At 38.4% G+C, this 27021-nt stretch overlaps 2 protein-coding genes across 7 annotated transcripts; both read left to right on the forward strand.

Annotated features, from left to right (window-relative positions):
* Positions 1-455: 455 nt before the first annotated feature.
* LOC124408824 (leucine-rich repeat-containing protein 40-like) lies at positions 456-5511 on the forward strand. 2 transcript variants are annotated; one of them, XM_046886054.1, is made up of 10 exons: positions 456-787; positions 1417-1610; positions 1762-1965; positions 2048-2171; positions 2925-3094; positions 3237-3379; positions 3488-3703; positions 3776-4108; positions 4286-4471; positions 4568-5511. In XM_046886054.1, exons 1-10 carry the CDS (start codon positions 637-639, stop codon positions 4671-4673), a joined length of 1827 nt encoding a protein of 608 aa, XP_046742010.1. In that variant the 5' UTR covers positions 456-636; the 3' UTR covers positions 4674-5511. The 2 variants fall into 2 exon arrangements, with proteins under 2 accessions (XP_046742010.1, XP_046742011.1); XM_046886055.1 differs by having other exon boundaries at positions 3500-3703.
* A 2722-nt stretch (positions 5512-8233) lies between these two features.
* LOC124408825 (glycoprotein 3-alpha-L-fucosyltransferase A) lies at positions 8234-25038 on the forward strand. Of its 5 annotated transcripts, XM_046886057.1 has the most exons (9): positions 8245-8351; positions 17888-17983; positions 20082-20332; positions 21413-21484; positions 22794-22985; positions 23122-23346; positions 23486-23674; positions 23780-24015; positions 24261-25038. In XM_046886057.1, the coding sequence occupies exons 3-9, from the start codon at positions 20138-20140 to the stop codon at positions 24604-24606; spliced, it is 1455 nt and encodes a 484-aa protein (XP_046742013.1). In that variant the 5' UTR covers positions 8245-8351; positions 17888-17983; positions 20082-20137; the 3' UTR covers positions 24607-25038. The 5 variants fall into 5 exon arrangements, with proteins under 5 accessions (XP_046742012.1, XP_046742016.1, XP_046742013.1 ...); XM_046886056.1 differs by lacking the exon at positions 17888-17983 and having other exon boundaries at positions 8234-8351; XM_046886058.1 differs by lacking the exon at positions 8245-8351 and having other exon boundaries at positions 17862-17983.
* The last annotated feature ends 1983 nt before the right edge of the window (positions 25039-27021 follow it).

Here is a 27021-nt window from a genome sequence, read left to right on the forward strand (position 1 = left end):
CAGAGTAACTGCAGTGACGATACAATATATGGCACGGATGCGGCCAATGAAACTGATATAAATCAGTAGCAACCTTATTCATTGTAATTCCTACATCTTTACTATTTTCACATTCACTAATAGCTGTTTGCAAAGAAACACGCAATATTTTGCCACATGCAACAGCACACGTGATTGCAAAAATTATAATGGTATGAAAAAATCTGCAAATTTTACCAATTAGTTAAAGTAAAATACGCAGTATTCGAATTTTTGTGAAATTATAACGACGTGGGTTACGATTTCGTGGAATTAAATTTGTCCTTACGGACACCACGCATGACGCAAGATATATCACAGCTCGCCGAAATATGGGAGGGGGATTACCTAACAGCTTGTGTAACATTAAATTCCCTAGATGAATTTGTTCCAATTTTTACAAGTATCTATTGACTCTGCATTGGTGTACAATCGACGTACTTTTGAACGACAAAAACTTCCTGGTGTTCATGCTGAACGTAACCTAGCAATTCTGGCGAACTAATGAAAATTCGGTTTTATGCAACGATGCTCGAATTTAACGTCGTAACCTCACTTCTTCATTTGCTGTATGATTAAATTTAAAAAAGCAGAAATTACATTCAACTGTTTGTTGGGATGAATTCTACTGGTAGAAGTAGGTCTAATTACCGGGCATTGTTCAAAAATCGAACACAAAAAGATGATGATGCCGAATTATCCGAGAGTGATATAATTTCAGCCAGAACGAGTGGTCAATTGAATTTGTCAGCGAAGGGATTATCTTCCGGTAATTCATTAAAAGATTTTGGAGTTTACCAATTATTCCTGATTTTTTTGCGGCCTGGTTAATTCTAAAATAGATTTATAAGTAAATGATGCAAAAAACTTTTTATTTATTTTTCCCTATTTCCTTGTTAGTAAAGAAACATGCCGTCAAACACTTGATGCTGTTGATATTTGTACAGCAAAGTGACAGCATTTGACCATGCTGGTATTATGCAAAAACCACACACCCTTCATATAAACAGGTCTTGTGCCAGTATAAAGTAACATTTCACTTATTTTATAACCGTCTAAAAGCGATAGACTTTGACAGAGTGGTTTGGACTCTATGTGTGTATTACGGTTTCTGGTAGAGATAGAGTACGATGATTCGTAAAAACTCCAGTCACTGTATAACGGAGGCTGACTTAGTGTGGCTTCAGTATGAATTTTATGCTGTCATCTTCTCGAGCAAATATCCATAGCTTTGTATTCAGTCTCATTAAAACTCAAAAGTTTAAGAAAAAAGACCCAAGTTCTTTATGTAAAGAAAATTGTTAAATGCGCTGCAAAACTAACATCACAATTTCTTTATAATTATACTTGTTTGATCTGACGTTAAATCAGTGGATTATTTAATCGTTTTAATTGCAGTGCCGGCAAGAGTATGGCGTATAAACGAACTGACAAACGAAGAATTAAAAAAGTTGGATATGACACTAGATTTTGACGAAGGAAAGGAGCGATGGTGGGAACATGAGGCATTGAAAATTTTGAAATTGAGTTCAAACAGCTTGACGGAACTTGACTCACGAGTGCAGTACCTGTCAGAGCTCAACGTCTTGGATGTATGTTGGATATAATAAATATGCAAATACATTTCTTCACAGTATTATAACTTTTTCATTAGTAAATTCAATTCAGATCTATTTATAAATGGTATTCAGGGTAATACAATTTATTGAATTTTTTAAGACAATGGACTTTTTATTTTTTCAGTTGCATGATAACATTATTGAAGTTTTGCCGCTTGAAATTGGATATTTGAATAAATTGAGAAATTTGAATTTGGCTTCGAACAAAATACAGACTCTACCATCGAGCTTCTATAAGTTGTGTGAGCTCCGTTTCTTGGATGTTGGGAATAATGTATTGAAAGAACTTGATCCAGGCATTGGAGATCTAGTTATGTTGGAACATCTGGTATATGATTTTTAACATTTTTGTGGCTGGGAAGTTGTCTAGAATTACTATCTCTTGTCTATGGCTAACTGTATTTATTCAGAATCTATCGTGTAACAACTTAACAACCTTACCTGTTGGAATGGGGTACCTGGTACGTTTGGTCACTCTCGATTTAAGTCACAATATGCTCAAAGAGTTGCCTCCAGATATTATGAGTATGAGAGGTGTGTTTAAAATTTATGTTGTAAATCTGTTTTTTCTTGCCATGTTACGTTGCACCATCAGCTGATTATATAGATGTTACATTGCATGGTTTGGGTTCACTGTTTTCCTACAGTAAATCACTAGGTCAAAAAATCGTCGCTTAATTCGCTCAATCATAAATTTCATACATACCTCAAGCATGTGACAATAGGATGTAACATTTTCGCAATCATTTCAGTAGAAAGATAATCTTCCCGCACGATTTTCTCAAATAATAGTATATACTTGAAATAGTTGTACACGTGCCAAAATTGATTCTGAGCAGCTAATTTCCGCATGTGTACAAGTATTTTATCATTCGATCAAAAGCTGGTTGCATAATAAACATTTTTTTATGTAATATTTAATTTCTCTTTGATTTAGCAGTAACAAGAGAGCCTTAATAAATCATAAAACTTGTGCAGAAGTAGAATTGACAACTTTTTATATCGTAACAAATTTTTGGTGTTATTGCATGTCCAGACATGTAATGTGTCATTAAAAATAATTTGTGGGGCGCTCCACGTCATCCGAGCAATGTCTTTCATACAATGATACAACGCTTTATTGAAAAAACAAGTAACTCGGATGACAGGGAAACCTATGTTTTTGATTCGTCGAATATCATTCTATCAGGCATATATAGTGTAGGCAACAAAAGGGAGAGACGGAGAGTTTATATGATACCGATCACTTATTCTGTGACATAAATATATTTTTGGATGTACATACAGCACTGAAGAAGTTGGATGTAAGTGTTAATCAATTGGAAACTGTTCCGCCTATGGGTGAACTTCGCAGAATTGAAGTTCTTATGCTGCATACAAACAATCTCAGTACTTCACCAGATACAAATGGTTGCACGGCCTTGCGTGAACTCCATTTGGGTAATAACAAAATAAGTGTAAGTTCCTTCTTCTGAATACTCTCCTTGTCTCATTTTTCAATTACAACTCGTTTTCGTATATATGTTTAATAAATGTTGATAAGTTCTGTTAGTGTGTCAAAGAGGTTTGATTTCGTTATTGAAAGTTAACCCTTTTCAGGAGATTGATGTGTTGAGTTTGGAAAGCATGGGGCATCTGAAAACACTCATTCTAGGAAACAACAAGATTGAAATGATCCCCGAAGAAATCGTGCAGCTGTGCAATCTGGAACGACTAGATTTGTCCAATAACAACATTGTTAAGTATGGTTTTAACTTCTAAAGTCATACTGATTACTCAGTAGTTATGGAATTACAGTGAAGAATTTCTCATTCATATTTGTTGAGTCGTGAGGTCACAACTATACATAGGGTTACTTGCAGCATCCCTAGTTGCATATGTTTTATGCCCAATCTTCAAACATTGCTGATTGATGGGAATAACATTCGCAATATTAGACGTGACGTGATTCAATGCGGAACCTCTAGGGTTTTGCGTTATCTCAGGGAAAGTATGAGCGTTCAAGACCTGGGATCTAATATGATGTATTTGCCTTTTTCCAAAACTCCTGGTCAATTACCAGACAAGTTAGTATATTACTACTATTATTGAATGCTTCATGATACGTAGAATATTATGAAAATTTATCTGCCTTCCAGGTATGCTTTGAAAAATGGAAAATCCTTAAGTTTGGCCAATCAAAATCTGGGTGAGATACCAGATTCGATAGCACAAGATGCATTTGAAGCTGAAGTAACGAGCATTGATTTAAGTAAAAATCAGTTCAAAGAATTCCCAGAGAGTTTATTCATAGTAACAACTGTTAAGGAACTAAAAGTAGCGTGTAATCGCTTGCAGTATTTGCCCGACTCAGTTGGAGATAAGTTCAAGCACTTACAATTCATGGATATCAGTAATAATCAACTTTCTTCACTACCCGACAGTATCGCTATGCTAATTTGTTTGAGAGAAATCAATATAGCTTACAATAGGTATTACCATGATTTACCATATTGTCATTAATTTCTGTATTCAGCATGTTGTTTTCTTCAATCTTTCAAAATGAATTCTCTTATAAAGTTTACTGTGATAAAATATCAAGATATTAGGTTCGTCATATATAAATGTCATAGAATTATGCAAAAAGCTAATCAATCCAAATATATCAGGTTTGTCAATATTCCGGAGTGCATTTACGATGTTCCTGGATTAGAAATATTAATAGCCAACAATAACAAGATTGAGAAAATCGACGTCATGTATTTAAGCAAACTCAAAAGATTGGCGAACCTCGATCTTTCCAATAACAATATTGGAAATGTTCCACCGGAACTTGGAAATCTTAAGCAGCTAAAGTAAGTCGTTATGTTGATGCATTCAATGAATTCATTTACACTGTTGCATGCATCTTAAAGAAATTCATAATATCAAATATTTCAAACAATGTACAGATATTTGGCATTATCTGGAAATTGCTTCAAGCAACCTCGACATACGACGATCTCAAAAAGCACAGAAGAAATCCTTGCTTACCTTCGAGATCGAATTTCTACTTAACGTTATTTTAATGTTATAGTGTTATATTCAATAGTATTTATAATTTAGATAAGTTGGTAGTTGTAATCACGATCGAGGCGCACTATTTTTATACAAATTGTGTTGATCACGGTCAGCTTGCTTGCGTGATAATAAGCCATTCTTGCAGTGCGGAATAATGTTAAGTGTGAATTTGTTGACAAAATTGTTCTTCAAACTCTGTTCGGTTTTTACAAATTTTCATCTATGAAATTTATCTGCATATTTTTCTATTTCATATTATCAATAGTGGAGAAACGTCAAAAAAGAATTGCAGCTTATTAAATTTGATGCCAAAAATTTAGTACAAACGGTTTTTCAAAGATAGAACTTACAATTGAGAAACTCTATTCGAACATTTACCTAATGCTAACTTAACTGATTTTTCGATTCTTTATCAATCGAAAGAATTAAAGGAGGGAAGGTAGGTTTTGTAACTCAACGCTACAGAATCTAAACAAAAAAAAAAATAGTGAATTATGTAAAATAGTGCTAACATTACTCTAGTTCCATGCCAACTTGTACGTATGAGGCTGATTGTAATCAAATGAACCATGTAATCAAAATTGGGGAGAACGGTTAAAGAAAGTGAATCAAGTACGTTTGAACCATAGCTTATACTCGCTTTTTCAGTTGTACTCGAAAACTGGCAAAATCGTGTTTTTCACGAATTAGGCAGCTGCAATGAGATGTACGATATTTAATTGTGTTGTTGATAGCGTCACTGATACTCGCTTTTTCAACGTAGTCACTAGTAATTACTTCTTTAGAACTCCGTGAAAACTTGGGTTGTAAATGAATGTAGCAATAATAATGTCAGTTTTAATTTATAATAAACTTATAGATATGCCAAGAATCAATAAATTACTGTAATTGGTTTTTGTAGAAATCAAACACGATCGCTGTGAGCACGATATTATACGTAGATATTATTATACTGTTTGAGTTGACGTCTCGAGTAGGGATCTTTACCGATGAAAATGTACTGTCCAAAGCCTAAATGAATGTATTTTATATAATTCTACTTGTTGTTTTTTTTTTTGGGTGTTTCACTCAGCATCCAGATGTATACCTGTTAATGTATCCGAGTTCAATCACTGGCATTGATTTCTTTACCCATTTTTTGAGCAGCATTCCAAATGAGAATTCAGAAGCACTTTGCGAATGATGGAGCCGAGGTGTATAATATTTACTGAGTACAAACTACAAATGCTACAAATTCACGTGGTGCAAGAATGAAAAGTGTTGCTATTACTTGAAAAAATATCTTGCTATCTAAATATTCGTAGGTGTAATATGTTTATCAGACATATTTTGTTCATTGAATTTTTGATATCAAGAGTCAGAATTAACCAAATGTCACGATGCAACGATCGGTTTGGATGATACCTTTTATTGTGTGAAAGAATAAAATAGAAATTGAAAGTAAGAAGTGAGCAGAAAGAATCCTTTTACTCACTTCTTACTCATCCCACATTCTCAACTGACCGGTACTTTACGTAATTAAACGAATTATACTAGCCTCAGCAATAAGCAGAATAAATTCGAAATTATTAATTTATTCAATCTACAAACTGGCTACAGTTTATTAAAATACAAAATGGATCAAGGAATCGAAATGATCGTAAATTAGCTAAATTACCTGGCTTTTGGTGTGCAGCCGAACGAGGCGAGCCGTATCAGTAGAACATTCCGTTGTATGGTCAGCCACCAACTACTGGTAAAACGACTCTAACTTGTGAAAGCAGAGCAGGGGGCGAAAGCTGGTAAGGTGTGGTCTTTCTGGTTAGTTAAAAATAATTTGTTTGAGTACTTTTTATTTCCAGTAGTAGGGAATTGCGTGCTATTTCGTAGTTAGTTCAAAAATTAAAACAGTGGGAGCAAAAAGAAAGCAAATGTCAGAAGCCAACGAATTCTTCGGCGGAACAGATCTTGACAGGTTTAATCTGCCAAATCTATATGCAGTACTGTAAGGAATAACAATATCCAGTAAAACTTTGAAAACTGGATTTTTTTTACAGCAAATAAAAAACTGTTGAGAAAAATTGTTCTGTAACACTCGATGCCTTAGAACTACTTGATGCAATTGCTACACCAAATTTTCCACCAGGAAGCTTCCTGAGGTGTTTCACAACGTTCCGATGATTCTTAATCAGCCGAGTAATCAGGCCATTTACAATGCTTTTTGGACATTTGAAGGCAATCTTCTCTCCGACATGCTATATACTTAATTGGTGCTCTCGTTTATTTTTATATTGATATTTTTGATTAATATTTTGGTAGATATTTGAATCTACCAGTTTATACATATATTTACTTTTCGTGATGATACAGGTGATTCGACGAAGTCTTCGAAAGTCGATTTTCGTCAATGTTCATGGACTGTAACTTTGACACGGTTTGAGCAAGAGCAATTTCATTGGAGACGTTTTCCAAGGAGCATTAAATTATATGAAAAGTGTCGAAAGAAGGATTCTCGTATCTACGAATTTGGCTAAGTGGGCATCATTTCAAAAGAAAGTAATTATTTTCTCATGCTTTTCAAATGCGAAAAATTAAATGCCCGAAACATCCTTTAAAAATTCGAAACCGTGTTTTCCTCGTGGAAGGATTTCTTTCTTAACATATACAAAAAGATTTCCATGCAGCAGTGGAAGAAAATTGTTGCTTCCAAAAGAAACACTCTAATGTACATATATTTATACCCTTGCTTGTCACCGTTGCTTTGGTGCTCTAAGAATTCGATTCGAATCCTATATTTCATGTGAATTTTAATTACCCAAATGATTTTGGGTATTCGAATAATGACGGGTATCCGAATAATTTCTAGTATCCAGGAAATTTTGGATATCCGGATACCCAGATTTGAAGTGTCGGATTGGATTATCTGGATATCCGGATAGATTAAAGTATCCGGATAATCCGGTTCCAAGTTCCAGCACTACCTACAACATTTCAGTTTACGATAGAGCTAATTCTTTTTAGATAGTACAGTATATCAGCAAAGATGCAATAAGAGCCCGTCATACTGAGTAGCTACACAGCTCAATACTCCTCTGATTTTAGGTATCGAGCGATTTTTTTCTGCTCTGAGGAGACTCATACAGTTTATACAGTTCGTTTTACAGCTCAATTACTAATTGTTAACTCAAGTATTTTATCGATTTTCTCGTCGAGCTATCCGAAGAGCATAATTCCTTCTGATTTTCTAAGGGGTCCTAATTAGTAGAAAGCGATAATGGTAACATTTTCTCTCACGCAAGTGCAAAACAGGGAGGAAAACTCCCCGCACAACGAATGCGCTCATCGAAGTGACATAAATCGCGAGAGCGGGATCGAAAGCACGGAGCTCAAAAGTCTAAAATATGCTGATCAATCGTAAAAATGTCCACCCTACGTATCCGTCGGTCAGAGCTTCCGGTTTTAAACAAGCATCCTGCACCCACGCCGGCGGATTCCTCGCGCGGCAGCGCAGACGCGTGGATTATAGATTTTCCCGTGGCCGGGTCTGGCTCTCCTCCAATGGACAGGACTCTTTCGACGACTTCCAAGGGTTGATAATGGGAAGTCGCGAGGGTGCGCGTAAAGCGCCGGCGGTGCAGTCGACGTTTCTCTTTCCGAGGCGAAGCGCGGGACCCGGTGAGGTGATCTTTGTGCTCGGTGAGTGAGTCTTGCGCGTTCATCCTTGGACCGAAGCACGCCAATTCAGAAATTCGAAATCCATTCACTGAAACCCCATTCTCGCCTGGTCCAATTTCCCCGTCGCCATCCTCTCACCCCCATCCTTGTCCATATTATTCGCGGCAACTTGGGAGTGTATCAAACCGGATATCCACGTGCCGTCGTCACTTATTATTACTTAGAGGGGTGCAGCTACCGCAGGAGCAAATCAAGTTGTATTCGTTCTTCCTACGTTTATTTTGCTTATCATCTCATATCTTTCTGAGTGAAAATTAATTTCGTACAATTTTGCGATTCAATTTAATGACGGGATCCTTCGATATATGTTACTTCACACAATCCTGAATCCTGACAGAGATCAGCGGTATTGCAGTGAATTGCGCGAAGGAGGACAACGATTCGTAAGACTTTCACGAAATGGCTACTTGTTTTCAGAGCTTAGATTGGTATCATTTTTTATGCATATTCTTGTGCTGAACATTTCTTTTTAGAATCGTTCTGGTCTACATTATCCCAATAACTATATATGATTATATGCACGTATTATACAGCCGATAGAGATCACTGCTAAATGAATCTTACGCATATTATTACAAATGGCTATAAATGTTCTCAATTTACGGTTCATAGATTTTTGGTGAGTCAATGGTTATTGATCTGTAAACCATCCTGCAAAATAACATTACCATTATTATTTACAGGCAGCCTGAACAAGTTCAAAATATTTGTCATGATTTACTCATTCGGTTGCAAGAAACCGTAGATTTTCGATACAGTTTGGTAAAAAATAGCAAGAATGAAAAATTATTATACTTTTTTGGAAGACCAATGGATCGTCTTGTATACGGAGATAATTAGAATACAGACGGAAAAAATATGTACAGCTTTTCGTAGTACACAATATCGACAAAGTTTTACTGGAATGAATTTACAAGGTGAATTGTTGTCGGGTGAGATGTTTTCGTGATGAAAATTAATCTCCTCGAGTTTTCGGTTCTTTTACATTTATCATTGCTGAGTATTGGTGTGGATCCGTATTTATAGGATAAATCGTAGATTCATTATATTCCATACAAATGACCTTATTGCAGGTTGATGCAAAAGTGGCGTTGCGTGCGTGATCGTTTGTTTCAAGCATAAGCTTAATTCGAATCGCACTTAAACTAACGAGATAACGAAAGCTTAACGTGAGCTTCCCGGCCTGCTACACTGATGTCACTTAGTTGGTTCTGCGAGGCAATATAGTTTGCTCAAAGAAATTCCACAATATTGGTGCCGTGCTGCGAATTGAGCGAGCGAACTAGCTTTGATATCCTGCGACGGTAAACCAATTATAAATAACATAAATTAGTGATTTGAAATCTGGCCATTTGCTATAATTTTGTCTTGACAAAGCTGGTGCACATGATCAGAGAATATTTCATTCAATAACTTGTTTTCGAAAACATTAATGCCGGTTCGAGCACCTTCAAGTCAGCGGTAAAATGCTCCAATGTGAAAAGTATGCCATAGTGTGAAAGTGTCAACGGTTTCACAAAAGTATAAAAGAAATACTTGGCGTGGCTCGCAACTCTCTTCTCTTCGCCAGAATGGAAACTATTCCAGCAAAGAAGAACAAGCAGAAGAAGTGTCTGTTTTGGAAAAAAGCCAGGATTCGCACCTCCGAAGCCTTTGCTGAACTGGAATGCCACTCGAATTAGCACTTTTTCATCGACTTGGAACTCGACACCATAAGTAGTCCTGTCTCGAGTGGATTCGGCACCATGGATTATAAGGTGGAAAGGGTTTTTCACAGGCAAGATGAATGTGCCCGTGGCTTACTCGAGGAACAGTATTTTCCCAGCGCAGGTTGCGCTACAGATAGAGGGAAATATACGTACAAGAGAGAATGGAGAGAAATTGGGCGATTGAAGGATCTCGAGGCTGGATTAGTGTCGAGGACCTCCGATGTCATCCACGTTGGGGAACCATCCACTTCATCAGTGCTCAGGGATTTCGACTAACGCAGAAACTTGAGATAAAAACCTCAAGTACCATTGTGCCTGAAAAGCATTTACCATCACGCGACTCATTCCCGTTAGAATTGTACTGCGAATTGTCCGAGCAAATGTCAGTAATGAGTTAACGACTGTGATTACATTCTGGTATTGAAGACATTGTTAATTTCTGTAAAATAGGATTATTTATCATAAATTTCAGTTGAATTTACAATTAGATACAACTTTTGACACGATTACGATTGATTATGCACAGCGATTGTCAATTCATAATCGCGCAAAATTGCTAATAAGTTTATTGTTTTTCCCTTAGTACCAACGAGTGGCATCAAAAATTTCGCAAAAAAAGAACAAGAAAAAAAAAAAAACATTATCGAGTTAATGCTGACCGGAAATGAAGAGTTTTTACAAAATCACCAGACAAACAAGTCCGTTAAAAAATTTCTCATCGATCAGGTCCAACTGCAGGCGAGATTATACTTTCCCGCAACCTTTTCACCGCGGTTGCTCTGCAACTATAGAAATCCCACAGATTCATTGATTTCGCGAATGGAAGAGGAACACCGATTGTTATGAAGAGTCGAGCGAACGTACGCGCAGTAAAACCGTCGATTCCACCTCCGCTCGCCACCTTTCACCAGTTCAGAAAGGAACTTCTAAAGTTCATCCCGCGTTTATTTGGAATAATGCACACGATGTTGAACTTCTCACATTTATATTGCACAGTCTCTTCACTTTAACGTTTGCGCAATTAATCTCGGCGGCAGTTTGCAAATCGTTGATGCATAATACTTTCAAAACAAGCGCATATCACATTATATGCATTGGACATATTCATGTGTCGTAGGAGCTCATCTGGTCATCCGGTTTACATTTAGGTACATATTCGATTGATCAAACGGTGAAGAAAATTCTCGTCAGCTGTTAATGCAATAGGTATGATTCGACTCACGTTGAGCCGTTCTTTCCCCGGGTTCTATGGAATCCCCTCACCGGCTATCGATTAATTTGACAACGATATCGCTTCGCTGCCCTGCAGGTTACTAACCCGGGCTTATCGTTGGCTCCGCAATTAGCATCGGTGGTTAGCTTCGTAGTGTTAGGTGGAGGATGTACACACATTGCAGCAAGCTGGTAATATTCTTTGCCAAGACGAGTTCAGTCCGTCGTGGGCCGATATCCTGATGTAATCGCCGGTACCTCGGCGGGTTTCCCTTCCCTTGTAATCTTCAGTCGAAGAAATGAACCCGAGTCGAGATGCAGTGGTTAGTTTAGAAACTGGAGTGCACCTGATCCTACAGGCCTATAACGTATACTTACGAGCGTAATATTATGTTCACGCGAATATTTTAGTGGAAATAGTACGGTTTTTGAAAGATGTGCTGCTTGAAGTGCACAACAGTTTTTGGTCGGCCTTATTTCGCATTCAGATTCTACGATTATACACCTGGTGCTGTAAGGAATCTGAAAATAATTATAGAGGACACCGTTTATTTATTAGTAAGTATACCTACGTATGTAAACGGTGGATCGGGATGGAAAATTCATTGGTCAGTGACGTGGGTGTCGGGGTTGATTGCGATCATTTGTCAAACGTATTGTAGGTACGCTATGTTTTACACACTGATGAACATGCCTGATGAATTTTTTCCTCCAGAGGGGACACGGTTGCGCGATGCTATATCAATCCGATAAAAAATGTCATTAAAATAGCTCCTATGCAATCGCGAAATACTTGTACCCACTTTAATGTTCCCGATAAGTATGCGAAACCGCTTTTCCTTTCTGCTTTAGTCGTTTTTATACCTGTGAAGTCCGTAAATATCCGAGGGTACACTCAGGCTGCAACATTTGTTTTACGACAGTTTTGCAAAGTGTAAAACGTGTTAGTACTTTCGGTGTATAATGTCAGAATTAACAATCTTTGAAGAGATAAGAAGCAAGAAATTCCATGCAGTGATTCGTAACCTAAGCAGAGCACGAATTTGTTCTGCTAACATTTATTCCAATTATTTGCAATATTCGTTCGTGCCTGTTTCGTACGTTATGCAACATTCTATGTTAGCAACTGATATTAAAAATGCTAGTGACATTCTAAGTACTTCCAACCAGTTCAAGTTCTTGTAAATCATAATATTATGTCTATATAATTTTGAACGTCAAAACTGCACTCTTACCTACACATTTTTTTCCAGTTTTGAAATGAGTATATATACCAAGTAAAATCGGTGGCTGTCCAGGCCGCTGTTTCGAGGACATTTAAATGTTTTGCACCTTGGTCTACGTAAATCGGTTCATGGTTCAAGCTGGCACAGACTTACAGCCAAGTGGCTTTACCACGCAGTCGCGTAAATCGATTAGGTGTCATTACGGCTGTACTTTTACTAGGATAATGGAATTATTCTATATTACTGAGCTTACAAGCCCCCAGACATTGAGGCCTGACGATAGCGATTCGATATTTTTCCAGGATTCTTAAATCACGCATTCCGTCAAGCATTGCGACTCTCCTGTCTCCGGTTACAAATTCGTACTTCGCTGTTTCCACTCAATGTCTATAATTATTATTTTTACAGAATTATGAAAGTAGTTCGACCCGCCGCCCGCATGTTCCACTCGTAGTTTACGCCGCATATTTTGTGCTATCTAACAAACTTTACTATCCCAGTTCGCTACATGCCGGGATACTCGTATAATATCCATCTGCATACTGACGCGCGTTTTTTGTGCCCGCGAATAAATTCAAAAGGAGCAAAAATTTGGACGAATATCGTTTATCAATGAACTTGACGAATGATCAGTCAAAGCATAAAAATATATTTTTTTTCTCTCACATAATCAGAATATTAAGCGATTAATACTTCCGTCCAATATATTTTTTTTCTCAATTAACAATCCGCGGTTTTTTGGGTAACGAAAAACGCATTATGGTTGTTCGCCGAGGCGTGATGGGGATTGTCGGTTTCTCGTAATCACGTTCTGTTACGCATAATGGTGTTGATTAGACGAGCTTACAAGGATGGAGAAGCCTGCACGCAATTTGTAAAACACGAGGGAAATGTCACTCAAAAACTACCACAGTTTCACGCATCGTCCTGCACACGTAATAGCACTGAGAGAAAAAAAAGTCGTTAAATCAACTAAACGTGCGTTCACAGGCGGCGAAATAAATATTTATTGGTGTCAATTCATTTTCCCGTCCTTGGTCGCCCATTTAGTTTATTCAACAACTCTTTTCTCTCAGTGTGCGAATTGCATATTCGCCTATACCAGCATGCCGCGTATAAATACCAGCTTGTGTGTGTCTGAGTATAACTGTCGCGATCACTTGCTATCACACGTCTATCTAGGAATACACTTTATGTTACTCATACGACAGTAAAACCCACCGGTTAACCAGTTCCTATCTACTAGTCAGCAACTGTAGACTCCGCACTTGATATACTTAGGCCGTGGTAAAGTTTTCGTGTCTTATAGTCTAACTGAAAAAGCTCGAGCTTAGAACATTGCAAGAATCGTGGTTACCTATGCTTGTTGAAAATTCAGAGAGGCGTAACAACGAAGCACGATGTACACAATATCCTATTAACTCGAACAAGCATTAAAAATTAGACTATTTTTATCTCGCCTGCTTAATTTCACTACCAAAAAATGAGACCGTTTCACCACAATATAACTCGCCAAAAATATTACATTTTTTAGGATTGCACCTGCCTTGTAAACTTGTCAACTACACTCGCTACCGCGGTGTATTGATGTCGCCAGGTGCATGATTAAGAATTGGAAGAATTATTTCATGTCTATAACTCGCAATACCACAGAGGGTCTAAACATTATACGACATCTAATAGGCGTAGGATAAAGAATGGCAGTGAACAGTATCGGTAGATCGTAATAAAATTATACTAATTATGCTGTCCTATCGCTTGTATAATCCGCGAATTACAATGTGAGGTATTAACTGGCCGCTATCTGATGATATGCGCACGCACTACATATGACGGATAAAAAAAAAAAAGGAGAAACGGCTAGTAATATATCTGTTAAATGTATAATATCTACGTTTCCGCACAAGCTACATTTATAGCTGCTAGTGATTCACAGATTACCACGTGCCATGTAAATGAAAAGCCTTGATCAATTTTCGAATGATATTTACTTATCTCGATATTATGTATACCCACATCGAGTGTGGATTTTGGGGAAAGATTCGTCGGCATTAAAGAGACTTTGTAATTTAATTGTAAGCCCGCGTATGAATTTGGGCGTTTAGCGCGCACGCTCTTGCAATAACTGGACAGTGGGAGGTTTCGGGATCGCAGCAGTTACACGGAAATAGCGACTGGTGCTCACAGCGTTTCATTATTTTCTCCGATATATTCTTGACCGAAATATAATGTACAACCGGGTATCAGTCTTTCGTTAGATCGCTTAATTGCTAGTCGAGTTTTGCAAATGTTACCTAATCGCCGTTGATGCAACGAAGAATTCACACTCTGGTAAAGCGTTACAACTCTGTTACAAGTTATGCCACGCATACACGTTAATCAATTTCAAATTATATTTAGACATGCGACTATTCGTCCGAATGCCGAGTGGATTCCGCGGAGAAAATAGTGCTTACTAAAATATGTATACATATATTTATTCAGTCTGTGAAAATCTCTGTAACTGCGAAAGGTCGCGACTCTGATATGCGTTATCGCTCGTCTATACAGCTCGCTACGTATATTGTACTTTATTCTGAATTTAATTACCAAAATTTCATTGACAAGGAATTAAATTACACTCAAGTTAGATAGGCACGTGTGCAGTGCTTTCCGGAAAATGTGTACCACGCGGAATGACGAGTGTGAACTTTTAAGATTGACTCCCTCAGTGCGTGTCATGTGGGGAGAGGAAGCGGTTAGAAAAATTGTCCATCAACGAGGATTTGGTATGTTGACTTACGTGGAAGCGTGTTCTCTCTTGGGTTGCAAGCTTTCACGTTGTTCACCAAATTGTTAAATTCAGCTCAAATCATTACAAGAATCGCCACCATATGGCTGTCTCGATCATAAACTTATTGTTTATCCATTTATAGTCACTCAATCGTTTGCTTAATCACTTTTGCCGAGTAAATACTGATTCTTCATATCGTCTGGTTTAATCTGTCGTTGGTTCATGACGTCATAGTTCTCATTTTCCACGGCATATGTTATGTTTGTCGATGAAATGTACACAACGAGACGAACGATCAGACGCATGCATTTAGTCACTCTTTATAAATAACTTTCCGATACCATGTCACGTATAACAACTCGTGATAACTGCATAGTATTTAGGATCAACATATGGAGTAAAACTTCACTTTTTTCGCTACCCCTAATCCTCATCGAACGTCTTGTCACGCTAAGCTCGCTTTCAGGACTGTGAAGAACTCTCAGCACTTCTTCAGCTCCTTCGAATGTACACTACAAAAAATATTTCTTGGTCAGAAATTCTGAACCATACTTACGGTATGGAGTGAAGAGTTTCCTCCAACCGAGAAAGGTCCGAAATTCTTTTATTCAATGGTGCAAACAAAATTGTGGAATCATACACAACATTATTTTATAAGATCAATAAAACTCTCTCAATCAATAATGTGTATAGTACTTTTGGAAATCCGTTTGAAAAATATTTTACTCAGTGTAAATTCGTTGAATGAATATTTATTTTTTCTCAGCTTCGACGTGTTGACCTAAATCAGGTTATACCTTCATCTACTACTCATCTACTGTACGAGTTTTCTTCAAGAAAATAGTTTAGATAAACGGTCGTTAAGATTTCTTTGTATCGGGATGAAAAGTTACAGTTCGTTTGTGTGACGGAGCAGAATAAAAAAAATTTTTTCACTAAAAATTAAAGAACCATCATGGGGTTCAAATTTTTCCCACGTGATTATCCGCAAGTCCTGTAAGCTTTGAAAAGCGGTCTGAAAAACATCCAGTAGATTCATCGAAGAATTTCCTTAACTTCATTAAAATATCGTTTTCCTGATCGTGACAGCAATATGGATGTATTGTATTTTGTAATTGGTGTATGAACTTAAATCATAAGAAGTCTTGTTACTAAATCATGAACATTGCGCTCAATTTCTGACCAGTAGCTGATGTTTATTCCAATGCGTTGAAGGTAATTTTGCTCTGCGGTGAAAAATGAACGAATGAATATTTGAAACTTTATGAAGCATGCATTCATCGCGTTGTATGATTTCCAACCATTGTGGAATAATTTTCTCTATCGACTACATCGTGCATATACCAAACGGCCTAGGAGTCATGAAGAATTATCAGTCCGCGTACCGCACACAGAATTCCTGGTTATCGTTTTAACTGTTCAGTCACTGGCAGACGGTAGATAGAACCAGGAAAAGTCGAACGTTAGTTTATAAAAGTGATATTGTCAATTATTGAACAAAGTATATCACAGCCAATGGCAGCAGTCAGATTATAACAAAAGTGTACGGAAAGATTATAATGCGAGAAATTGTTATAAAGAATGGGAAAAAAATATACAGGGAAATTATGAAGATCATTCCCGTACTTTTATGGAAACAGTTTTCATATTCTTTCGTCCCCACATGGAAATAGTCTCGATAATTTATTTAAAGTATATTTCTTCCGTACTTTATATCGTTTCATTGCATTAAAATCTGTCAGTGTGAAAAAAAACAAGAATTATTCCGAGTGGTTCGTGTTGTCGGTACATGTTACGTATTATCATACAGACGGGGAAAACCTCCAGATAACACATAAAGGTCAGGTTTCTTTCTTTCTTACGAATTTATTGCTATCGTATAAAAATAATGTAAACAACTTCGCATCTGGAAGATATTTTTATGATACGTGCAATATCATTTCGATGGAAACAAGCCAATAAAAAAAAAGCGGGCTCACTGCTTCCAATACATATTATTCACCGATTTTGTGTCAGCCGAAATAAGAAAGCACGTGTGATCCCCGCGCGCCATTGTTAATCATGATAAATCCGATCTCCAGCTATTATAAAACCAGCTGACAATGAGCTGTATAAATTATGTATAGCCAGTTAAGAGATACTCTTTCACACCTTCATGACGAGTGTTTACGTCAATTAATATAAACGAGATATAGATTGCGATCGATTGTAAGTGGTTCGGATCCATATGTTACGTCTGTACTGCGCGAGACTGGCGACCGCGGATGAGAAATGGCAGAGAGCTGCCGTGTCACATGATATTGATTGTCAGTAAAATTGGAAAACGTTATTGGAACGCTGAGATTATCAGTCCAGCTTGTTTTTGTTATATCACAGCCCTTTCACAAGTCCGTCATCATGGCCAGTGGGCGTATGCAAGCAGCTTTTTTAATGTTAGTGCGTGGTGTAGGTAGGAATACCGTCGATAAGATAACGGAGACGCAGTTGGCGGTGGTTTGTTTCATCGTGACCCAAACGAACAGTACGATCGGTTGGTTCTTTAAATTATATTGGCCTGATTCGGTGATTTGAATCCAGGTTCTGAAGACGTGCCGTCGTTACTGTGCCGCAGACGGCGTCAATGCTTCGGCATCCTCCGATCTCGCCGAAGAAGGTGCGGCTGAAACATTGAAGGTATGACGCAAGTATCGGTATTTAATACACGCCGCTTCGTAATCGCGTCGATTCATTAATCAAGAATCAGCTGACGCCAGTCGAATTTGGAAACTTCGACCCAGGTAGAATCACCTGTCGCAAACGGCTTTCCGACTTTTTCGAAACACTTTTGGCGGTAGCAGGTCGCGGTTACAACGAAGGGACTCGGTTATCCTTATTAACATTAACTGGTGCTATAATTTGGAGCCACTTTTTTCCCTGTTTATTTAACTGTCGATGAACCAACCACCGTTGGGTCAGAACACTTGGGATTAATTATCCAAATTGTGTATACACGATTACAGAGTGTTGTAATTACGTGATTGCGGCTTTTCACACACACACATACCATAGGACAAGGTCACCTCGTACACCGGTTAATATCGATCTTTAGCAATGGTGAGAATGGTGACACTTCTCAATGAATCTTGTCTCTTATGAATATTGCGTGCAACTGATGATTATCCGCACGGAACAAGTCTATAATGTTAAATCAGGACGGGACACATTACAATAATACCGTTATACAATGAGCGAGGGTAAAAAAATTCTTTTTAAAACTCTAATACGTCAATAGATAGTTCGAAATGCCGAGTACCTGAACGTAGCCGCGTGTAAATATGCCGGTCACTTGATAATAACCGCAGATAACAGCTGAGCCATACGGGTTATCTTGACGCAGCGTTTAATCTGACAATGGGGAAAATAATTTCCCATACACGAGAACTCTTTTCTGTATAACCTCAGTCACAATCAGTCCGCTCGACTCCATCTGACGCAGGTATCACAGAGTGGACGTGAACTGAAGAACGGAGGGAAGCGATATTCCAATGATTTCGACCTCCAGCTGAACAAATAACGCGGCAATCCGATATCGGCATCGCCCTAAAGGCGTAGGATTGGAAGTTGAGATTCAGGTGTCGGTTTTGGGTCCGAAGAAATAAAAAGGGCCCTTGGTTTTACAGATTCGCGGATTGCATGAACGTCATAGAGCGTTGCGGTACCGCGGAATTCTCGGTGCAGAACGTTGCGTCCCGTTGTCGTTTTCACTGGCCCATTCTTCAACTGTGACGTTTTGTACTTTTGTACAACGGTGTTTCGCGAACGGTTTTTCTCTGGCTGCACAAGCCGCTTCGCAGTCTGAACCGTAGTTAGTACCAGATCTGAAATACGTATATTGATATAAATTTAAAGCTAAAAATGCATGAGTTTAGTTGACTTTCGTAAGGCACTGCAGGCGCCTTTGTTCCATCGACAATTACCCGAGTATCTGTAATATATGTACGAGTACGGCAACACTTTTGAAACGACAAACTGTTCAAATTATAGTCTTCTCCGTCTGTTTAATTGTTTTCGCAAGTGTTCAATATCTATAGACAAACATTTTATGTACTTACCAGTGAGAACAGGAATGTGCCCGAAATACGACGTCGATTATTATCGTTATCCGGTCTCGATTAGACGTTGGTCGTTTTCTCTAGAGTGAAAGCGAAAGCACTTTTTGTTTAAGGAGTTGGCGGAAAAACACATTAGCCAAGTTATTTGTAAATTTTATATATTTATTTTATATGCATACATACCTCAATGCGGAATGTATGTGCCAGTGATGAATTCGAGTATTTTTCTTCAGCCGTGTATTCCATCGTTTACGCGGGTGTCCTGTCTCACGTACCACATGGAGAAAAATATCTCGCTTTGGTTATGCTAAATTCAATAATAATACGTGTCTGATAATTATTGTGATTATGTGCTAAATTCAGAAGCATATAATATTTTTGTGACATTTATAGCTGAAGCGAACACGTTTTGTCGAAGCTGACGAAACCGCAATTGCTTATCGCAAGCGGAAGCAACACTCAGCGCTAACACGTGGCTGCTCAGTCCGTGTGTTACGCACTTCGATTGCGTTTAGAGTTCCCGAGTTTGCCGTGGTGAGTTCTCCAGACACCGTGAATTTGCCACACCGAATTTCCTTTGGTTTGAATCGTAATTTTTTACCTCATTTTCAAGATGGAATCAAAATTGATTTAATTATGGTTATGACACTGAAATAATTACCTTCTAATCCCTGTTTCAGATTAGCTGGATGTCGAAGAGCTAGCCGGCGAAGGAAATTCCCGGCGATATTGCTCGATGTTTACACAACTTCGAGGAATGGCTGTCGGTCTGATGCGGTTTTCTTTGAAACGATGTTTTCTGTACATCTTATGTCTCACCGTGGCATTATTCTTCGTACTAAACGTTCGTCAGAGAGATTTTTGGCATCCCCCACGAACGGATGCTGTTCACGCGGAGACATCAGCGAGGACGATATCTGACGGGCCGAAGGTATGTTCAAAGTCACAGCGATTTTTCCTTCATTCCATAAATATTTTAAGGAAAGATTTTTTCAAAGCCCTTGTCAGACATTCAGATTTATTTTATTCATTTTATTTCGGATAACGTCGGAAGAAGAAATAATATGGCGAATTAACCCTTCGGTACGCTTGACAATCAATCAAAGTCATACGTGAGTTGATATGAAAGTATCAGCTGGACTTGGTTCAATTGAATTTAATGATATTGATTCCAATTATAATTTGGTAGATGTATATCAACTGGAGAATTAATCGATTAGTCAATCGATACAATATCGGATCAGCTGATATTTGGGCCACCATATGTTCATATCTTACAATTCGGTGAGAATAAACCTGAGGCAGTGGAGAAGGGGAAAACAGATTAACAATTGTGCAAATTGACTAGTAAAATAAGTAAATCTTTGATACCTTGCATCTTAGTTGTAAAATGAAAAGTTTTTAATATCACACAAGTTAGTAGTCCTTCGAATTTGAATATTTCAACGAGAGATCTGTTTTCTCAGAAAATTTATTTTTGTTTGTACGGTCATTGTTCCTTGTCACCCACAGCTCCAGTTTCCAGCTCTTCCTGAATTCACGCCGTGACGACAGGAAGAGCGTAAAGATTTTATCACTTCTAATTCGGTACAATAACTTTTTCCAGTCTGCGTCGAGTTGACTGGTAGCCACGTGTCAACCGAGCTCATATGTGCGTTCGTTGTGTTGCAAGCTGTCTAATTATTTCAGCTATTTCATTGTGTCAATGTAAAACATTATACGAGTAATAATTATCAATCGTGTAGGTAATAATAACGCGAATCGTTTGTTGAACGTCGTGCAGGCTGAAATTAAGCGCTGTAAACGTAAAAATATGAGAATTAAAGAAGCAATAAATTGAGGCTCATACAACAGCTCGCCACGCGTTCTATTTTTCAGTTGCACGCGAAAGCTCGCAGTGCTGCTTGATGCAGTGGTTACCCTGGGTTTTGTGCACATATTGTATAATATATTTACGTGATTTGAATCATGGAGTCCGCATCTTTGTTAAATTGAGAAATTTGAATCGCAGATGAAACAGGTTTGGTCTACGAAGAAGAGAGTCCGTCCTAAGAGCAAAGGAAAAGAAAAGATAGCAACAGAGGTATTGTCGACAAGCAAATTTAATACAGGACTCGGACTACGTATTAGTCGTGCTTGAAAGTGCTTCGCAGAAGCAAAACCTAAGGACCCTTTCCTCGATCCTTGAATTTTACACGATATAGCATGGCGCGCCATATTATCGCGTCACGTCTGCTTTATAGATTAGCTACAAGCTTTGCCCAAGCGATACAGAAACTTGAGAGTAAATTATTCAAGCACAAAATAGCCAGCCACTTACAATTAGAAATCTAGAACATCAATCCTCATTATGTGTAATATCATGGTATACTCGTATGGTCCTTCGAATGAAATTAAAGTCACCCTTATTTTTTTAATTCCTTGTCTGGTGCGAAATTTTGTCATAAATTCGTGGCAACTATCACACGTGTATAACGTACATTCCACATGTGCAAACCACGTTCGATGGTAAATAAATTGCTTCTGCCTCACGGTCACGACATTGAACTCGTTTCAAACGTCGTGAACTGGCAGGATAAGGTGAGAGACCACACCATATTTGTTCAGCTGATAATTTCGTAACCCAAACATCGACACTGCCAGAGGTACTTTTCAGGGTTACATACTTCAGGGGTAAAAATTGCCTGCCGTGTCTGTAATGAAGATATGTGGTAATACTTTTCTCGTCCTCTTGTCTCTGTTCCAACTTTAAGAATAAACCTTTAAAACGTGACCTCTGAAGCCTGTCAGACTGTGTGCAATCGTACCGATTTAACTAACTTGAAAATAGTCGAGACGAGGCTAAAGCGCTACTGCAGTCCCGATGTTGCGCTATAATACTTTATAAGGTCGGGCGATTATTTCTATTGTTCAAAACTGGGGTAAGACACGACACTACACGGAACAGTGCAAAGGTTAATTTTCCGCTTTGAGCCAAGCGTAACGTGATACGTTATCCCCGTTAGGAGGAACAGGGTGCTGGACTTCCTCGTCACTCTGAAATGACGGGAAGGCTCATATGGGAATAGCACTGTTAATAAGTTCATTTCGGCAGTGATGAAACGACCATCTCATAAGCTCGTATATTCAGTATCCAGCAGCTCGTAGGATTGTTGTATACTACTATTAATAGGACAAGTTTGGTCCAAATCACTCATTCAGACTTTTGACTCATCCTGTACTTGGTAGATAACGATAACGCTAATCGGGTGATATAGAATCAGCGACTATTCTATTCATTCGAGGGACCAATTTTGTTTGTACATATAATACACACTTAACGAATGTGAACCGCGTTTTATGGGCATCCGAATAAGTGCACCACGTGTAATAAAGCTGACCTGATTTTCAAGGCGGTGAATTCGTCCGCGTTGGTCAATTTACTGGAAATATCAGAAGTCGTTTGGGATCCAGCCCACAGACCGTGGTACATGAAGGATGGCCACCGATTGCCACATCCGGCACCGAGATTTCGGCGTACTGGGAAACGCGTCGCTCGTCTCTGGCCCGAAGAAGATCCTATGGAAGATCGCATCACCAATCAGGTCGGACCTTGGCACGTTATGATGCATTCTTTGTTACCCTTCTCACCGAAATCTAGGTCAATATTCAAGATTGCGGCAAATTGGGTCGCAGTTCTCATTCTTTTCGCACGCTAATAGTCTCAAATTCCATTTTCAGCTGATGTACGTACCTCCAGAGTACAACAAGACCAGTGGAGAGCAGAAATTGAAGAAAATATTGGTGACCAATGGCATGGGCGAGGCCAAACCTGGCCGTGAAATATTCCAGAAGCTTGGCTGTCCCGTCGACACGTGTACGATTTTACGAAGTAAGCCTGAAGAGGCCGACTTGATCTTGTTCAAAGACCACGTCAGTCATCCCGGTTCCAGACCGCAGAACCAGGTGAGTATCTGCATCTTTTTTGACCTCATTCAATTCATCAATCACGCTGAGATGATTCATCTTCTGCGATACTCGTGAATTATCACGCGGTCTTGACTGTCATGTCATCTGGTACTAACGATACCCTGAAACGCTATAGATATGGATGCTGTATTTTCTGGAGTGTCCTTACCACACGCAGACGATAAAGTTTCCTCAGATAAATTGGACGGCAACGTACAGAAGGGACAGCGACATAGTCGCTCCTTACGAAAGATGGCATTACTACGATCCGAAGGTCACTCAAATTCCACAACGCATCAATTACGCCGCCAACAAAACGAGAAAGGTTCGACATATTGGTTAACTATTTATCTTGGTTAACGATATCTCTGCAGATTTGATTTGCTCATTACAAAAAATCGCTGACGACGATGTTTATGGTTCTGTAAAGGTTGCCTGGTTCGTGTCGAACTGTCACGCGCGAAATCAGAGGCTCCAGTACGCAAGGGAACTCGGCAAATACATTCCAGTTGACATATACGGGGCCTGCGGATCCTTGAGATGTCCACGGTCGAGGGCGCAGACATGCTTCGACATGCTGGACACGGACTACAAGTTCTACCTTGCTTTCGAGAATTCAAACTGCAAGGATTACATAACGGAAAAATTCTTCGTCAACGGTCTTGGGTATGAACAGGCTTTCTGCACGCGACTTTCCTCGTCCCACTCTTTTAGCTTTTGTAAATTCTAATTCATTCATTCTGCTTAAATTGGATAGAACTGGGTCAGTTCAATTTTCCTTCGCTTAATCTTTGACATCTGCATGGCTCATCTGGGTTCCCTCAATTTGAATTAACGACAGGTGCTTCCTGCCTGAAACGAAAATAAATAATTTCAAGTAATCACGCACTGATTTCCGATCAATCTTACAGGCACAATGTCCTGCCGATCGTGATGGGTGCCAGACCGGAAGACTACGAGCGAAGCTCGCCGTACAGGTCGTACATCCACGTGGACGAGTTCGAGTCGCCTAAGGAGTTGGCGGACTACTTGCACCGTCTCGACAAGGACGACGAGCTCTACAATTCGTACTTCCGTTGGAAGGGTACCGGGGAATTTATAAATACGTATTTCTTCTGTCGCGTTTGCGCGATGCTGCACGATGAGTATCCGGCGAAATCGTACAGCGACGTGAACGTCTGGTGGCGAGGTGAAGGAGTCTGTACGCAGTCCTCCTGGCGGAAGCACAACGCGCCATCGAACGCGATTGGAAATTGAATAACTAGTTCCTCGAAACGTGTAGGCTGAAAGCTGTCACCAATTGATCTTCGTCGCGAAGACGGAGCGAGGATATCCGGACTCCGAAAACCGGGTTTCGCGGTTGCATTTGAAAATAACGGTGTTCGCCCTGCGAATTGGCGGGACCAGACGATTCGCGGGAAATTCAAATTTGCGACCAGATTATTCACGAATTTAACTAAGCTCATTCACCAGAATAATACGGGTCGGTCAATACTTATAATCTGATGTTCCTTGAGGCTCGTTCACGTTGATAGTTCGCCGTTCAATATTAGCCTTCGTACCTAATAATCAGGTGGAAAAGTCTGACGTATACAGACATCGAGCAACGTTACGAATTAATGGAGTAATGTAGAAGGCGCGTCATTCATGACATGGATATTATTTCTTCAATATGGCAAATATTTTTCCGCAAAAACAAAAAAAAATATTAATAAATTTAAAAAAATCATGAATCTCACTCATTATATTTCCAATTGAATAAAATAAGAGGCATTTTTCAACGAAGTGATCATATATTTTGTGTAAACAAACAAGATTTATCCAAAACAAGTACAAGTTATTCAACAAAGTTCTTCTCTCTAACAAGCGCTGGTTATATTTATTGTCTAAATTTGTTTTTCAATAACTGATCTTAACATGTCTTCGCAATTCATCTTGGTAAACCCTTTCAATGTTGTACGTATCGGATCACTTTACTTGAAACAATTCGGGTTCAGAGACGTGAACATTCGATGGATGTATCCGATTTTTTTTTTTTATTTCGTTCTTTGATTTGTAAATAATGCCCAATTAATCACCGCTTTTTCACGGTGAATCAAGGCCCACCGGTACATTTACAGAAAGAACGATGTGATCTTCCACTTCAATACTCGGTGTCAAGATACGTACTTCATGACGTCCATTTGTGGGAACGATCATGTGCCTACTCAACAGTCCAGAGTTTAAATTGATCACGGCTCTGAAATATTTGTATCGTTTGATATTGTGCGAAAAAATGAACGACCGGATGTAGTAATTAACTATGTGTTGAATCACTATCAATTCACCATACGCGGCGTGTATTACTATAGAGTATACATATTAATATTCATAGTATATCTCCTAATTGGTAATATTAAATATGATATCAATGGCCTAATGTTATGACGTATAATATTCGTTAAGTATACGTACGATGCTTAACGGTTTCGTTTGATTGCTGCGTTTTTTCGTGCTGAGTCTGGTTGGTATTCTTATTTTCGTTTTCTCTCAAGCGTAAATCAATGACGTATACATATACGTACCGTCTCTGCGTCAAACAAATTAAAAATGATCGTGTAAATACAGCCGTGTGCGATTAGAGCTATTGCATCCCGAGAGTGCGTGTAAAAATTTTATTTGTCTCCCGAGTAATAAAGGAGAACTCTGCATTTGTATAAGAGAAGAAATAATGGCGTATTTTTTATTTCAGGAGTGTAGGTCCTAGTCTGCATAAGCGTATAACACGAATGAGTATAATCGAATTAGTCAAATATAGGTATGATTGTAAATATTATTTAATCACCTGAGTTATTCCTATAACGAATGTGGGTAAGGGTGTAATGTCGTTAGTCGTATGTTAATTATTATTAATGGTGCTGGTTATGGTGCATATAATAAATGAACGGCCGGTACCTTCTTCGCATGTGTATGCGAAGTTTTGTAAATATATATTATAATTTGATATGATAGTATCAAAAAGAAAAATTTTTCGAGAAATTATTGTTACTTGTTTGATTGATTGATTTTTGTTACATCTAAAAGCGCAACGGATCTAAAAATTGCTGTCAACGGGTGACTAAATATCAATTCGAATCTATGCTTTTTGCGGTAAAATACTTAACACAGTAAAAATTGCATGGACTGTGGCATATGTCGGGCAGTAAAAAGTAACGTGTAACGTATAATGTGGCCATGAAATATAATTACGCACAGTAGTGCAACGATTAAGAGTACAAGTAATAAAACTGTGACGGTTGCAAATTTTCCTGCGGAAATTTGATGAAATGTTTCAAAATTATACATTTGTATACATTTTTCGCAAATTATATTCGCAAAGTTTTTTTTTTTTTTTTTTTAAGATTACATGGATATTTTTTCCCCCACGAAGCTCATAAGTGAAGAGATATTTCGTATTGTAGTTATATTTCTGTGATATGGGTTGAAATTTTTCTGTCGTTAATATATTGACGGGGTAAAGATCACGAAGTGTAGGTGTATATTTAATAAAATACTTCGTAATGCGGAGTAGAGACAAATCAAAGTAACGAAATCGTTCGAGAAAGATGTAGAGTAGAAATTTCGAATTTTAATTTTAGTTGGCGTCCATGTTTCATTCGTGAACGTTTGGAACGCGATTTTTGATGTTGTATT

The sequence above is a fragment of the Diprion similis genome, chromosome 8 (assembly GCF_021155765.1).
Source record: "Diprion similis isolate iyDipSimi1 chromosome 8, iyDipSimi1.1, whole genome shotgun sequence".
NCBI classification, from domain to species: Eukaryota; Metazoa; Arthropoda; class Insecta; order Hymenoptera; family Diprionidae; genus Diprion; species Diprion similis.

What these genes read in the sequence shown, in the direction of transcription:
- LOC124408824 (XM_046886054.1), top strand. Translation starts at nt 637, where the DNA reads ATGAATTCTACTGGTAGAAGTAGGTCTAATTACCGGGCATTGTTCAAA. An exon ending in CCTGGTCAATTACCAGACAA is followed by an intron (nt 3,704 to 3,775) that starts GTTAGTATATTA and finishes TCTGCCTTCCAG; the next exon opens with GTATGCTTTGAAAAATGGAA. An exon ending in ATCAATATAGCTTACAATAG is followed by an intron (nt 4,109 to 4,285) that starts GTATTACCATGA and finishes CAAATATATCAG; the next exon opens with GTTTGTCAATATTCCGGAGT.
- LOC124408825 (XM_046886056.1), top strand. Translation starts at nt 20,138, where the DNA reads ATGTTTACACAACTTCGAGGAATGGCTGTCGGTCTGATGCGGTTTTCT. An exon ending in CGATATCTGACGGGCCGAAG is followed by an intron (nt 20,333 to 21,412) that starts GTATGTTCAAAG and finishes TTTGAATCGCAG; the next exon opens with ATGAAACAGGTTTGGTCTAC. An exon ending in AAGAAAAGATAGCAACAGAG is followed by an intron (nt 21,485 to 22,793) that starts GTATTGTCGACA and finishes CTGATTTTCAAG; the next exon opens with GCGGTGAATTCGTCCGCGTT.